The sequence below is a fragment of the Sesamum indicum genome, linkage group LG6, assembly GCF_000512975.1.
Source record: "Sesamum indicum cultivar Zhongzhi No. 13 linkage group LG6, S_indicum_v1.0, whole genome shotgun sequence".
NCBI lineage: Eukaryota > Viridiplantae > Streptophyta > Magnoliopsida > Lamiales > Pedaliaceae > Sesamum > Sesamum indicum.
In genome coordinates, this window is record NC_026150.1 from 6,345,261 (window position 1) to 6,361,698 (window position 16,438).

General features: G+C 33.1%; 2 protein-coding genes across 2 annotated transcripts; both read left to right on the forward strand.

Annotated features, from left to right (window-relative positions):
• On the forward strand, positions 204 to 2,000 carry LOC105163887. Its single transcript, XM_011082405.2, has one exon. The coding sequence runs from the start codon at positions 383 to 385 to the stop codon at positions 1,853 to 1,855; it is 1,473 nt and encodes a 490-aa protein (XP_011080707.1). The 5' UTR covers positions 204 to 382; the 3' UTR covers positions 1,856 to 2,000.
• On the forward strand, positions 8,644 to 16,438 carry LOC105163988 (cation/H(+) antiporter 15-like). Its single transcript, XM_011082525.2, has 3 exons — positions 8,644 to 8,957; positions 14,018 to 15,025; positions 15,136 to 16,438. Exons 1-3 carry the CDS (start codon positions 8,754 to 8,756, stop codon positions 16,351 to 16,353), a joined length of 2,430 nt encoding a protein of 809 aa, XP_011080827.2. The 5' UTR covers positions 8,644 to 8,753; the 3' UTR covers positions 16,354 to 16,438.

Sequence of the window (16,438 nt, forward strand, 5' to 3'; positions counted from 1 at the left end):
TAGTTATATAATTATTATTTTTAATTTCGTAACTTTATAAAAATAATACTTTTAATCCAACGATATACTTTCAAAGAAGGCCACACGGTCATTAAATACGTGGAACTAAAAGTATAACTTTCTAAAAAGTATGAAACAAAAAATGAGGATTTAGTAATTAATAACACTAAAAGTGTAAAGGTTGTGACGCCGAGTAACAAAGACAAATTTCATACCGCGCAGTTTCCGAAATAACGACACCGCTTTTTCCCGCATCTATCCCCATTGGCCAACGGCTACCTCCTTCCGGCTTCCACCTCTGTAACTGCCATCTCCAATTGTCGAATTCTGCGGGATCAGAGAACAAGAATCCCTTCTTCATCGCCGGCTCTGAAATGCTTCCATGGAGACTCACGCACCCAAGTCCGCCGCTAACATCCTCCTGAGCAATATTCTGGTGCGCCTCCTCTCTTTCTGTGTTCTGGTGATCCTGGCCCGCTTTGCCTACTTCGTCGCCGTCAAGGGTCAGTCCTGCGATTCTCTTGATTTCTGCTTCTTCCATGAAACCGTCGAATCCTCAACCGCCGTTGCGGAGGCCGCAGCCAACTCCGATCGTCTCCGCGCCTACTACTCTTCTGTTTTCCAAGACCTCAAAGCGGAAGGCGTTCTTTCTACGAACTCTAAGTCCCTCTGCATTGAGACCTTATCGGGAGAGGAAGTTGTCGCCTTGAGAGAAATCGGAGTGGTAAATTCGATTGGAATTTCTTCCAAGAAATTGTCATTGGAAGGTATTCGATTCGCCAAGGAGTTCAACCAGCCGTTCAAGAACCTCACATTCGATTTTGAGTTCTCGAGTATTGCAGGTCTGGACCGGACTCTGAAGCCGGTTCAATTTGCCTTGGAGGTCTCCAGAACCCTGAAGCCTGGTGGGTTTTTCGTCCTGCACACGGATTCGGTGACTGATAAGTACAGTCTTCACTCCTTACTTCAGTTATTTGATAACTTTACTTTGATTAATTTGCGTGGAATTGATGGTTTAGATTCGCTAGCAATAAGTGAAATCATATTTAGAAAGGAAAATGAGACTGTTCATCATGCAGCACGAGGGACTTATAGAAAAGGAAAAACTGCAAACAAGTGTTTTGTTCCTAGGTATAAGCGTCAATTGATTAGGAATTTGGAGCCTTTGATTAAAGGAGAGCCTTTGAAACCATGGATTACGTTGAAGAGGAATATCAAGAATGTGAAATATCTGTCTGCAATGGTTGATATAAGTTTCAAGAATAGGTATATATACATTGATGTTGGAGCAAGGAGTTATGGTTCGAGTATCGGCAGTTGGTTTAAGCACCAGTATCCTAAACAAAAGAAGATCTTTGAAATTTATGCAGTTGAGGCAGACAGCACATTCCATGATGAATATAAAATGAAGAAGGGGGTTATACTATTGCCATATGCAGCTTGGATAAGAAACGAAACATTGTTTTTTGAAATTAACCGTGAGCCAAGTAGGAAGAATGAGGAGAGGGGTCGAGCAATGGGGAGGATTCAAGCTGTGCAATCTTCAAGTAATTTTATGGGTGATCTTATCAAAGGATTTGATTTTGCAGTGTGGTTGAAGAGTACGGTGGTGGAGAGGGATTATGTGGTGGTGAAGATGGATGTGGAAGGAACAGAGTTTCATTTGATCCCAAGGTTGATTGAGACTGGAGCTATTTGTTTGATTGATGAGATGTTCCTTGAATGTCATTATAATAGATGGCAGAGGTGTTGCCCGGGGAAGAGAAGTCCGAAATATCAGAACACTTATGCTCAATGTTTGGAATTGTATTCCTCTCTCAGAAAGAGTGGAGTTCTAGTTCACCAATGGTGGTGATGAGAGCAGTTGATATTTTTCATTTTGAAGCATTCATGAATTCTTTCTTGCATATACTTTGTGAATATACAATATACATCTGTATTTCCTGAGAAAGTAGAAGTTCAATGTAACATCAGAATATTCTAGTGTTTGATTTCTAGTCCACCAGCAATCGTACTTTTTTTTTAATAATATATTCATTAATCTTTTCTTGCATATAATTCATGAATATACAACATACGGTTCTCATTTTTAAAATTCACTGGTTTTCTGTTCCATGTACATTGTGAATATGCAAAATACATTTGCTGATGGCTCTCTTTCGCCAATTCTCTATAAACTGGCCTCTCCCTGTGTATCTGTGTGGGCGTGTGTGAGTCTGATTAATGTTTCTTCTCATAACTTTGTGTATTTCTGTTCTTTGATTGTGAAAAAGAATGAAAGAAATCAAACTGGACTATATCTACTTGGGTATATTGTCTGTCGAACCTGTCGCTTGATGGTGGAGGTAAAATGTAAAAAATTCATTTTGATGTACGTAAGAGGATCTTAGGTTCTTGTAACAGAAAGCACCTTAATGCATACATGGAAGTAGGTTTGACGTGAGCTATTCTATTTTTACGCTCGGATATGTATTCCTACGTCAGATTCGTTTATGCCGGAATCTGTAACGTGGGACACATAGATAAAAGCAGCACCCATCTCATGGCTTATGATGTAGCTCTCCACGTATATGCCTTGTGTCTTGTTGCCATTCCAAATTTGTACTCCTGCTTCTTTCGAATCTGCTGTTAGTTTATATGTTACTGTAACTTGATCACAGCATCCTCAATAATTCTAGAAGCTCCTTAATTAGGTCTGCGACCTGCGTTTTGAAACTCAGTGAGAAAGAAGAACATGTGCCAGTCCCTTTGGAACGCCATTCTGACAAATCACAACGAAAGTTGCCTGTTCTTGGTGGAAGCTGTTTCTGCCAGTGAGGTTATCTGACTGCAACCGAACAATCCTGAGATTGTGCGGCCTAGCTGGTAAAACGGAGTGTACAATAGGCTTGAATGGCCCAGCTGCTTTGCTATTCAAGTTCCTGATAGACTAGCAATTGCAGATAGAGTAACAAGGATTTGGTTGAATTTGTCTCGTATTTTTAATGCATGAGAACTAAACTATACCCATATAAATAGCTGTATATAATCATATTACAGATTCGTAAAATATAATTATTTCGTTTCCACACTGTGATTGGAGTGATTCAAAAAGGGGGAAAGAGGAACAATTAAAGAATATGCTACATTTGACTAGAAAATAATCCAAAAATATTTGAAAAGGTAATATCTGATATTGATTCGAGAAAATAATTTGAGGCAACTAGATTCGAGATGGACTCTATATTCTTCAATAGTCATTGTGAGTCGCATATATCAAACCCAAGATAGTGGAAAATGTGGTCCAAATAGAGAATATGGATCTTTATGTTAGACAAGGACGAATGTCCTTTTCACTAAATACTTAGATCTCATTAAGTACCACGATCTCTTAGAGACCTTGGTACTAAGGCAATTTTACAATAACTTAGGGCCTAATGTCCGGACCTTGACTACTTTCTTTAGTAGGTCACTTGGGAGTCCTTAATAATAATATGAACGAATAAAGATATTGGGTCTCTAGAAGGAAGTACAGAGATCTCTGCTAGATACCTTGGGTACTTAGTACAGTAAAACCTCTATAAATTAATAACCTTGGGGCCATGAAATTTTATTAATTTAGAGAGGTATTAATTTATCAATAAATTAATATTTTATTAATTAAAAGAGAGACTTTTTAAATTCAACAAATTTAGTACATATGTATTGAAAATCTATGAATTCATATATGTGTTTCATTGATTATATTCATGTATCAACCAATTCTTTGTAACTAATTAAATATATTCATGTATCATATCAATTCATTGTATACAATTAACTATTATATTCATGGACGCATGTACCAATTGATTGGAATTACTTAAATATACATGTTCACATTAATTCGTTGCACTTAAATAACTATTATAGCCAATTAAATATATTCATGTATGATGAATGAAACATATACTATATAAATCTCAATATGAAAATAAAATAATTCATAACACCCAACCATGTCTTCTCATCTAAAAAAAGCATCGCAAAATTATCCATGAATGATCAAATGCGTAAAACACAGACTTCATATTTTAGCCAATTATCATAATATTTATGAATTATTAATTTAGAGTTTTAATGGGACCTAATATTTATAAAGGAATTTTTCAAAAAATTATTATCTTATTATCTTATCGAATTTGATGATTTTTTACAAAGGCCCATGTCGGGACCAGAAAATTTTATTATTTTAGAGAGTTTATTAATTTATAGAGGTTTTACTGTATATTATGTTCTCATAAGTGGATTTTTGAAGAGATCTTAGATATAACCCTGACAGAGGTCTCCCCTAAGGCCCTTTTTCATATACTTGTATAAAACTAGGGGTATAAATGAGCAGAGCTAGACCGTTTCTGGTGAGCTCGATTTTGAGTGGTATGGCTCGAGCTCGAATCTTACCTGATGAGCTCGAGCTAAATTTAGCTCCAGCTGACTTTGAGCTTCTTAGTTCAAGCTCGAGCTCAAGCCTATAATACCCTGTTTTAAATTATAATTCTAAAACACATCTACATAACAATTTATTGTTAATCAACTAACCATTTACAAAAACAAATTAGTAAACTGTACCAAACTTTTACATAAATTATAAATTATAAAATAGATTGCATAGTGCATACTGTGTTATAATTATACCAAAATATAGTATGATATTTTAGTTTATTGTTATAAATATAAACTACTAATTAGTTTAGTAGTAATATAATTAGTAAATATACCAAAAAAATTTATATTGAACAATTTAAATTATAGAAAAGTATCCATTATCTGGAATAATGCAATTAAAATACATAAAAATATTTTATAGTTGAGATTAATATATGTTCACAATTTGCAATAAATTTGTATATTTATAAATGTTAGTATTACATTGATGTAAGTATCTTACATTGTTGAACAATATGAGTTAATCGAGCCATCAAAATTCAGATCAAACCGTTAGATATGATCAAACTTACAAAAAAATATATTTGATAAAGTTTTAGACTATTGGATATACGGATATCGATATATCGTACTCGAAACATAAGAGTAATCATTCAAGATTGTATATCTTTTAATCAGACCGTGTGAATTTAAATCATACCGTTTAATATGATCTAATGCGCACAATGTTATATATATATTTCGTATGAATCGAGTGCCTAAATTTTAAGATATCGTAATTGTTGATTAAACTTTTTGATCTTATTATATATATAATAAAATAATAATAAAAATAATTAAAAAATTATTCCACCATCATTATTATTATTATTATTATCATTATTTTTAATATAATTCATAAGTATCACTATATTTCGACATAAATTTATAAGTAATAAATAGATTATATAATGCATAGTATGTATCTTGATATAAATATAAAACTCAAGAATTAGATAAAAAAATCACAACTGAATTACTTGTCTATTTAAAAAAAAGTATAACATGATACAAATATATATTAAAATATAACATAAAATTTATATGGATCATATTAAATAATTATTTTATGAAAGATATTATAATTTACTGAGTTGTTGATTAAATTTTTTTTGTATAAAGATTAAATGAGTAATTAAAAGTACTATAATTTATTATTATCCAAAATAAAATGTATAATATTGATTAATAATTACAATATATGGTCATTTTAAGTATAAAATTAATAAAGTATTGAATATGAAATTAAATATATAAAAATTTTAAAAATTAAAATATATATAAAAATAAAAACAAACAGAGGAAATTAAGCTCGAGCTCAAACCAGCTTGTGAAGCTCTCTAGCCTGCTTAACTCGTTTGCCACCCTTAATCTCAACTACTTTTGAAGGTTTCTAATAACTATTGTAAACATCTCCACATTAACTTGAAAAGTTTCTCTAGTCAAATATTCAGCTACCAAACAGAATCATTCATGCAGAAAGCAGCAAAAGTTTTTGTCAAACATTTTCGGGAAAAATATTTTATTAGTCCGTTAAATATGCCTAATTTTAGTTTTAATCCTATAAGTATGTCCATTTTTTATTAACTCCAGTAACTTGCAAAATTGATTACATTTAGTCATTTGATGGATTGGATTTGTAATTTGCGCCGGAAGAGTGACCATGGTTGGACACTTAGATTCATTTTTGTTGATTTATAATTCTATGTGGCTAAAATAATGAGGTGAAAGACAAGTTGACCATCTTCTGGAGGGAAGAAAGGTGACTTTTCCTTCCATAACACTTTTCCTAACCAACAAAATATATTTTCTTCCCTCTAAGCTTGCACAAACCCATTTCTCTCCCTTATCTCTAGGCTCCAATGTCTTCTTCCATGGAAGGACCACTTTTTTGTTACTGCGGAAAGAAATCAATGGTTTAGACTTTTTGGACCAATCAAAATCCAGAAAGGAGGTTCCATTCCTATCAAGCTTACAAGGTAATAAGATCATTTTTTCCCCTAATCATTTTTTTTTTCAATTTTTTTGAATTTTTTAAATGAATTTAGTTTTGTAGAGAGAATGGTCTAGCCCAGTCAGCATACAAGCCACATACTCTCCCATGTGGCATGACACGTGGTTAATTGGCTGAAAATTGACCAACTAATTTACATGTTGGCAAGTTCCGGGTAAATTTAAAATTTTAGCTAGAAAAAAAAAGTAGAATATCCTCAAATGGACTAAATCTAATCAATTTTGCAATTTACTGGAGTTAATAAAAAATGAGCATACTTATAGGATTAAAACTAAAATTAAACATACTTAACGGACTAAAAAAATATTTTTCCCAATTATCTTAGAAAATAAAAAAAAGTAATTTTTTGCACGCGTGTTTAAAGAACACATCAACACTTGAATAAATGTATAATAGATTACTTTACACAAAAAGACAAAAATAAAACCCTTTCATTCCGTCAAATAATGCAAAGGGACATAGCGATCGCGTTTCTTGTCAAAGAAAAAGAATGGATAGAATTTAAATCCAGAATAAGTATGATGTTCACAATTCTACATACCAATCCCTCCTTTTGTCTGTCCATCTATAGAAGATGTATTCCACTTTGTTCATTCATTGTAAAATGAAAGCAGTGGTTGTTTTTTGGTCGTTGTAAAACGAATGTGATGCAGGTCGTATAATTTGGGGTCGGGTCGCTGAACTTGGTACTTTGAGATCGGGTCGTTGAATCTCTCTTTGAGCTTCCAACGAGTGGATACTGAGAACAGAACACAGGCTTGTTGGGTAGCCCCCAGCTAAAGCCCTCCGATGTTTAAGTTAAAAAGTGGGGTCGAAAGCAATCAGTAGTAGGCGAATGAGATCTAGAAATGTGATAATCGCACTTGCCTATAAATGTTCATAAATATTGGTATTTATAATGTACGGTACCATTTAAGAACTTGTCACGTGGTGTCATCTGATGGTCCGTGTGTCATCCGCGGATCCCGACATTTATTGCAAATTCCTTTAAAAAGCAGACACATTTTAGTCTTTTGGAAATTACCCTCATCAGAATGTGTTCGTTATATAATTTATGGTACTTATATTCATCACATTATTAATGGATTATATAAAATTACACGGAAATAGGCATAAAATCCTCCTAAAAAAAAAAAAAAAAAAAATTTAAAAAGGCACCTTAACATTGTGGAAACGAAACATTTAACACCCCCTCCCTCGGCCTTGTTGTGTTCTTCACTTGCGCATTTTGTAACTAAACTCTATATTTGGGTCTGTATTGTCTATTTTGCCGTATTTACTAATTAGAAGAGCCCAAATATTAGTTAGTATTTATTTTTATTTTTCATCCAACATTACTTTGGTCTGTTGGGATTTTTCATCCAAAAGTAATTCAGTTTAATTAGCTAAATATTTGTGCTTTATAATTTATTAAATGAGAGCAATATAAATAAAATACCTACCAAAATATAAAAATCAATCGCAAATTGTGCAAGTGAAGAATGTAGCAAAATCATGGGGAATTGACTTTTTATTTTTTTTTAGTTTTAGGATTTTTTTTCTATTTTAATTTTGGGTTAATTTCACAATTAGATCCCCTCTAAAAATACAAGATTAAACTTTTTCTCAATTTTTTTTTGAAATTATACTTACACTTCTTTTGCAAAATTTAGTGGTTACACATGACCCTTCTCATTAAGGCTTGAACAAAAAGTATTGACGTTACAAAACTTTTTAATTTTGACATTCATTTAATAATCTCATATATATTTTTGTACTTATAAAGGGATCCGATAAATATAATATATATATAGTGAGACTAATATCATTATCTTTTGTCACTTAAAGTATAAAATTATTACATGAGAATGTTAGATAAGTGGTATTGAAAATTTATATAATTTTTCTGCTAACGTCAATATTTTTCATTCAATCCCTAATTTTTTTAAAACTTTTTTAAGAAAAAGTGTAATTTCACATTTTTAAAAGGATCTAAATGTAATTAATCCTTTAGTTTTCGCAGCTTGGATTTAGCCCCATTATTAATAAGCAAATGGACCATTATAGCAAAACTATTACACAAGATTGAATGGTCATGACTTACTGCATATATATATTTCAAGTTATACCCAAAAATATGTAAATAAAATAACCATAACAAAAATGGTTATCTCCGCTTCTTTCTCTTCTCCATATGTCTTCTTTCTTTTCTCGCTGATCATTCTCTCACGCGCATACTTTCTATTCCTGTTCTCAATCCCTTCATCTCCTTCATGCATGTTCATAAGCCTAACCACGTGAGAATCAATTCGTCATAATGAATTATACTGCACTCATTGAAAACACAATATGCTATCCCTTGGATAGCCGCCAGTACAAAGGAATGTTCTATGGCGACAGTCCTTTCTCCTTCGATACCCCCCGCTTGCTCTTTCAGCTTTCACTTTGTGCTCTTCTCACCGCTATCATTCAGGTCTTGTTGACGCCCCTCGGCCAGAGTGTTTTCATTTCACAAGTGCTGGTAAGCCACTATTCTTGATCCATGTTCTTTGCTTTGGATGTGTGCTTGCGTTGGTTGTAATGAATTATACTATCGTAAAATATTAAATATTAAATGATTCTCGTTTCTACCAACTTTTTTATACTTTTACATGAGTTAGCCATTTAACATGGTGTGGAAATCAATCCAACAAGAGGTTTTCTAGTTTCAATTTTCATTATATTGACACCCCCTGAGGTTAGGTTCAATTGCACAAGCATTACGGAAAAACAAGTATACCTCTTGAAGTTGTGATTATAATTACAAGTACACCCACTACTTAATATATAGCAAAGGACGGGGGCATTGTGCTATTAGACCTAAATTCAAGGCCAGGGTCTTGATGCCGTTTATCATAAATATTAAATAATTCTGTTCTCTAATAGATTAAATTTTCAAATAAGGTGATGATTTAATAATATTATGTATGAGTTTGGGATGATGGGGTTTTAGAATTGTTGGGAAAATTGCATAAATCTAATGCAAAAAAATTATATATATGTTGAGTCTAGACGTACGTAGACCAAGCTTGGTTAGCTATAACGCTCCTTCTAACTATGAATACATCCATGAATCAACTATAAATAGATTCTTGTTAGGAAATGGGGAGCATATATAACTTAATTTTACACAATAGGAGAGTGGATGAAAGATCGGAAAACTCAAACCCGACTTCTTAATTTGTTCTATTTTTTTCGTGTGACAAAAAAGTATGGCGTATTTATACTTTCAAAAATACACCCTTTGAATTTCCTAATAAATAAAGATCATCAAAACCAAAAAGACATTCATATATTGCATTATTTTTCATGCATTCATCCATAATATGAAATGACGCATTCAAATATTCATCCAAATACATGTACAACTTCTAGACTCATTGACCTTAATAAATGTAGTTTAATTATTTAACTCTCCCCCTTAAACTAGACACTTTATTCGAAATGAAGAACGCAATTTCTTGAAAACAACAAACTTGAAAGCTTTCATGAAAATATTTGCAATTTGATCTCGTGACTTCACATAATAAAGCTTTACTTTCTTCTTCGACATGCATTTTCGGATAAAATGATACTTCACCTCAGTATTCTTACTCCTTCGTGAAATACAGAATTCTATCCCATTGTATCTTTCCAACTATCGACATCACCTGCCCAATTACTATTGCAATAGCCAACAATCTCAAAATTATGAGAAGTATCATAGGGGGTAAATTATTATATTTTAAAAGATATAGAGAGGTAAATCGCTATTTGTTTTCATAAAGGAGTAATTTGCTAATTTGCTCATTTGCGATATCATAATTCGATTGCTTGTAGTTTTTCCTATATTTATGTGGACACTTGATACAACCATTTTTTTTGGAAATAGTGATCAATTGGACTACTCCAAGCACAAGAGGCTTGTTTTAAATCATAAAAAGCCCTTTTCAATTTCAACATCTTAGCTTCTTGGCCTTTCACCACAAGTGGTTGATCAAAGAATGAACAATAATGGTAATCTTAGTTTTCCCAAACACCTGTTTCGTCGACATCTCGATTTATCAAAATTTTAATGCTGCTCGAATTGTACAACTTGTAGCCTTTGGAATTTTGATTATAGACGATGAACACATACTTTGGACTTTTATCATCAAGCTTTCTTCTTTCCTTATCAGGAATAGGCTATGCTTCTAAAAACTCGCAAGTTTGGAATAATTTGCTTATGACCACTCCAAGCTTTCTGAGATGCTTTCCACAAGTGTGACTTCAGTTCATTAAGTTATACAAGAGAGAGCTTTGGCCCACTATTCATTCAGCAAAATTCTGCTTTTCAACATACTCATCGCCATGTTGAGAATGGTTCGGTTCTTGCACTCGACGACTCCATTTTGTTGCGGTCAATATGGAGTTTTCATGGAATGATGAAACCCATTTCGATAAAAAAGAAAAAAGTTTGAATTCATTTGATGTGAATTCACATACTCTATCGGATGAAGAATTTTAATTCGATAAATCGATAATGTTTGACTTGTCATACTGTTATTGATTTGGTTTATGTGTACTTCTCCCACCTCTGCCCCCCTCTTCCTTGATTGGTAGTTTGTGTGGAAGAATTTTTTTGATTGTCGTCTGATGAATAATTTTTTTATCCTCGTCCCCTTCTTCCACGACCTCAATTTTATCCTTGAGCACGAAAACCGATACATCCTCTCCCTCTTTGGGACGTGTCTAGATTTTTCTCTTAAATGGGTAACTTTGCTTTCAAAGCTTTACCCGTTTTTGAATTAATTTCTTCAATATTTCTTCATGCATTTGCAACGATCCAACAAGCTCATCAATAGTCATGGTGTCCGAATGTTTGGACTCTTCAATGGCAACAACATAATTGAATTTGGATCCATAGATCTCAACATTTTTTCTACTATCCAATCATCCTATATCTCATCATTTAATTTATAATAACCAAAATTCTTGACATATAATCCGAAATGGACTCGAAATCCTTCAATGAAGAGGTTCAGGTTCACCTCTTAATATTTGAATACACACCTTCTTCACTTTGTCAGTACATTCAAAAGAAGCTCGAAGAATTTCCCATGCTTGTTTGGAGTTCGTTGCTGCAACAACCTTCTCCAACACCTTTTTGTCCAAACTTGGAGACACTTCGACTTCGTTAAACAATCACCACACAAACACTTTAATCTTATTAGGCACTTGTGCATTCCACATGATGTTTCATCCAACCCTGTAGCTACAATCACCCTGTGAACACCTTAACCTTATTAGTACCAAGAAATGACCAAATACTGCAATTTGACTAAGAGCCTCACAGCTATCTTCGTGTTTATATTTCTTTTGAAAAAATGCAAGCAACCCCCTTGTGATATCGTAAATGAGCAAATTATCTCCTTGTGAAAAAATAAATAGCGATTTACCTCCCTATATTTTTTAAAATACAACAATTTATCCCCCTATGATTTTTAAGATGAAGCAATCTACCTCCCTATATAAGGAGGTAAATTGCTTCATTTTAAAAAGTATAGGGAGGTAAATTGCTATATTTTTTTCATAGGGGGGTAATGTGCTTATTTTTAATATCACAGGGTGATAAATTGCTATTCACCCTATTTCTTTTTATCTCCTCCAACAAGAGTGGCATGTACCATTATTCAATTTTGGAAAATATAATTATAAAAATTATAAAACATATTACGAATTTTGAATTGTACCGAAAAATAAATAATAATAATTGTTTGTTATGTACTAATATAATAGTTATTATATGAATAACTACAAATGTAAATTTTTTTTATAAAATGCTCTTAATGAATATATTTTTTCAGTGCATTGTTTGTGAGTTTTGTTGATTTTATTTCTTAATGTTTTTCACCTGATTTTTTGTTCGTTTCCATAGCATTAAGTAAGCCAAGTAGCAATTATCTTATTAATATGTTCGAAATTGTAATTAATTTTTTTATTAGTTCTGTAATTCTTAATGATCTGTGCTACAATTTTGCTTAACAAAAACTTATTCTTTACTATCATGCATAATAATTTCACGTGATTGATTTGATTTTGTTTTAAATACGATTTTGATTTTACAACAATAATATATATCATTTTATATTGTATATAGTTCTTACTATGTATTTTTTTATAACTACATCTGATTAATTTAACTTTCTATAGATTTTCTTTAACAATTAAAAGAATTAGAATTAAATTTAAAAATGAAAACACAAATCAACTAAAAGCAAAAAAGAATTTAAGAAACCCTTTCCAAATATAATTTTTGAAATGCTAATCTATATGAGATGTGACCTAATTTTTCATTCCTTTTTAAAAATTTTAATTATCTTTTTTGGGATTTCAACAATTTTTATTATTATCAATTATTTTCTCCAGCTTCAATTAATTTAATATTCTATTTCTATTCTCTATTTTTTTTTAAATGTGCTGTGGATTGTGCTCTATACAAGTTCAACTTAAACTTGACTATTAAATATTGATTCTTGACAAATTTGAGTGCTCTCGAATAAATCCTATTTTATCTTTATTTTTTTTTATCAATAATTATATCCTATCAAAAGGCCTATTAATTAACTATACAATTTTTTGTATTTTTTTCATAACCAAATCATTCTGTTTTGACATTGTATAAAGAATATTTTTTTTTCTTTTTCATGATTGTATTGATAAATCATAAATTGATGACTTAATAAATTTAATTTATGAGTTTTTTCCTAAATATTAAAGAGAAGACAATAAAAAACAATAGTTCAACACTTATGGAAAATGTATACATAAATAAAGGGAAAAAACACAATTTACCCTCTGTGTTAAGGAAAATGAACAATTTGCTCCCTTGTGAAAAATAAAGCAGCAATGTATCCCCTGTGTTATCAGAAATAGAGCAAAATACCCCTTAGGCCCAGCAATTGACTACACATGCTCCATGTGCATCTAGGTATAATTTTTAACTTATAAGAAATTTACTTAATTCATAAAAAATATTAAAAAAATAAATAAAAGTATAATTTTTAGTCTATAAGAACATTTTGATCAGTTTACCATGAAAGTTGGATGTCAACCTAACAGAATATAGAATTGGGCTAATTGTTGATGACCATTATAATTAGGAGAAATTGGTAATTTTTTAAAGAACGAGGGGTACTTATAATTATGCCAAATGTTAGGAGAAGTCGTTGTAATTTACCCTTTTTAAAATGGGTAAATTGCAATCTATCTACCTGTATTATGGAAAATAGGCAATCTATCTAGGCAAAATTGCTAAATTTTGAAAATACAGGAGAATAAATTACTATTTTAATTTTTATAAGGGAATAATTTGCTCATTTTCGGTATCACGGTAAATTGTTAGTCACCCTTTTTAAAAATGCATACTATTTACAGTATCACAAAAGGTGAATTAAATCGTTTAATTTTCTTGATCATCTTTTCTCTTCCTTTATGTAGTGAAGTTTTTATGTATGTTCCAGCACTGTTAACTTGAATCTAAGAGCAAAATCCTTTATCTAAGTAAGTGACTGGGGTGATCAGGCAGGTGTAATATTGGGGTCATCTTTTCTGGGAAGCAACGAAGCATTCAGTAAAATGGTGTTCCCAACTTCAAGCTTTTATGTTGTTGATACATTCGCATACTTTGGTGTAATGTTGTTTCTGTTTATCATTGGTGTGAAAACCGACATGAGTCTTGTAAGAAAATCAGGAAAGAAAGCAGTGGCAATAGGCATTTGTTCATTCTCAATACCCCTCATACTCAATATCATGCTCGGTCAGTTCCTAATATTTTCTACCCCCATGGAACCAATGCTTCACAGGTCGATAGTATGGATCGCGCCGTTTCAAGCATTGAGTTCATTTCATGTCATCGTTTGTCTTCTAGCTGACCTAAACCTTAGGAACTCAGAATTGGGCAGGCTAGCCATATCTTCATCCTTGATTAGTGGCCTTTGCAGTTGCATTTGGACATTCATACTCTTCATAGGAAAGCTAGGTGTAAGTACAAAAAACCAGCAGCATTACTCTCTAATGGCGTTATCCGCTACCAGTGTCATGGTGCTCTTCTCTTTGTTTGTCTTTCGTCCCTTAATTCTTTGGATGACTCGACGTACAAGTAATGCAAAATCACTAAAGGAGAGCTATGTCTGTACCATCTTTATCATAGTACTGGGGTCTGCAATATTTGGCGAGTTATTTGGGATACATTTTCTATTTGGGCCGATGATTTTAGGGATCGTAATACCCGACGGACCTCCTTTAGGCTCGGCCTTAGTCAATAAGCTCGAGTGTTTCATCTCCTCTATTATCTTGCCGATTTATTTTGTTGTTAGTGGTGCGAAATTGGATTTGTCAGCCATATCGCTCAGGAACTTTGCCATTATTCAGTTACTAGCATTTTTTGCATTATTATGGAAAATAGTTGCGGTTATGTTGCCTTCAGTGTACTGCAAAATGACTCTCATTGATGCCCTCTACCTTGGACTCATAATGGGCAACCAAGGCATCATCGAGGTGTTACTTCTGGGAAAAGCACAAACGCTTCAGGTGAGTATAACCATTGATGCCCCATTGGAAAACTTCTCCTAAATCAAATGCTTTCTTTATTCTATTAGTTTCTTTTCATCTCTAACGTATTAATGCTATTTGTGTTGCAGCTCATTGACAAACAATCATACAGTATCATGGTTCTATCAATAGTTCTGTTCACAGGAATACTTGCTCCGATAGTGAAATTTTCTTACAAGCCACTGGAAAGATATACGGGCAGTAAAGGGATGACAATCCAGTATGCCAATCCTTTCGTTGAGCTCCGGTTACTTGCATGCATGCACTATGAGGAGCATACTCCTTCTGTGATCAATCTTTTTGAGGCCTCCTATCCGAATCCTAAAAGCCCGATTTGCTTTTATGTCATCCGTTTTCTTGAGCTAGCAGGTAGAAGTGCTCCAGTTCTTATGGCTCATCACCCTGGTATGAGGAATCCATTCATGTCACATGAATCTGAGCCCATAATTAATGCTCTCAAATTGTTTGAGAGTGAAAAGAAAGGTCATGCCACAGTCTACCCTTTCACAGCCATATCGCCTTACGCAGAGATGCATGACAGTGTCTGCTCTTTAGCAGCAGAGAAGAAGGTGTCTTTAGTGATTGTGCTCTTTCATAGACACCCACACATCCATGTTAGCAAAGGGGAGTCCACTGCTATAAGGGTTGTGAACCACAACATAATCAAAAAATCACCATGCTCAGTTGGGATTTTAGTAGATTGTGGGGCAATGAATTACAGCGTTCCCATCTTGTCACGGGCATGTGTATATCGCATTGGAATGTTTTTCTTAGGCGGGTCGGATGATCGAGAAGCATTAGCCTATGCGCGTCGCATGGGCCAACATCCCAACGTACATCTCACTCTTGTCCACTTTGTGGATGCTGATATCAACGCTGCCTATTCAAGTGACATGGAGCAAGACCTACATATAGTAAACGAGTACAGAGATATTGACATGATGAACCAACGATGTCTATATCGGGAAGAGTTGGTGAAAGATAGCTTCGGAGTTGTTAGTGTCATCAGAAGGATGACAAGCTGTTTTGACTTAATACTGGTCGGAAGACAACACAACAATGATTCGCCATTGTTGGCCGGGATTAGTGATTTTAACGAGTTTCCGGAGTTAGGGTGTTTAGGAGATATGATTGTATCATCCGATCCAACTAGAAAAGTATCTGTATTAGTTGTACAACAAGCATTATCCAGTGAAAGCAAAATGGGAGATCCTGAATTTATTAGAGAAAGCTCATATGTTCTGCCAAACATGCAATATACTGACGGTAATGTTAAAGTAGTGACCGGCATGCCAATTAGAGTGTAGGATGCTAGTTAGGTTGCCCGATGTCATATCATGTTGTAAAATATTTTTATTCATTTCACATCAATATATTTTAGTATTTCTCGTT

Bases quoted from the DNA above. Each gene is read 5' to 3' on its own strand.
- LOC105163887 (XM_011082405.2), top strand. From the start codon at position 383: ATGGAGACTCACGCACCCAAGTCCGCCGCTAACATCCTCCTGAGCAAT.
- LOC105163988 (XM_011082525.2), top strand. From the start codon at position 8,754: ATGAATTATACTGCACTCATTGAAAACACAATATGCTATCCCTTGGAT. The intron at 8,958-14,017 runs GTAAGCCACTAT...TGGGGTGATCAG, and splicing joins TTTTCATTTCACAAGTGCTG to GCAGGTGTAATATTGGGGTC. The intron at 15,026-15,135 runs GTGAGTATAACC...TTTGTGTTGCAG, and splicing joins GAAAAGCACAAACGCTTCAG to CTCATTGACAAACAATCATA.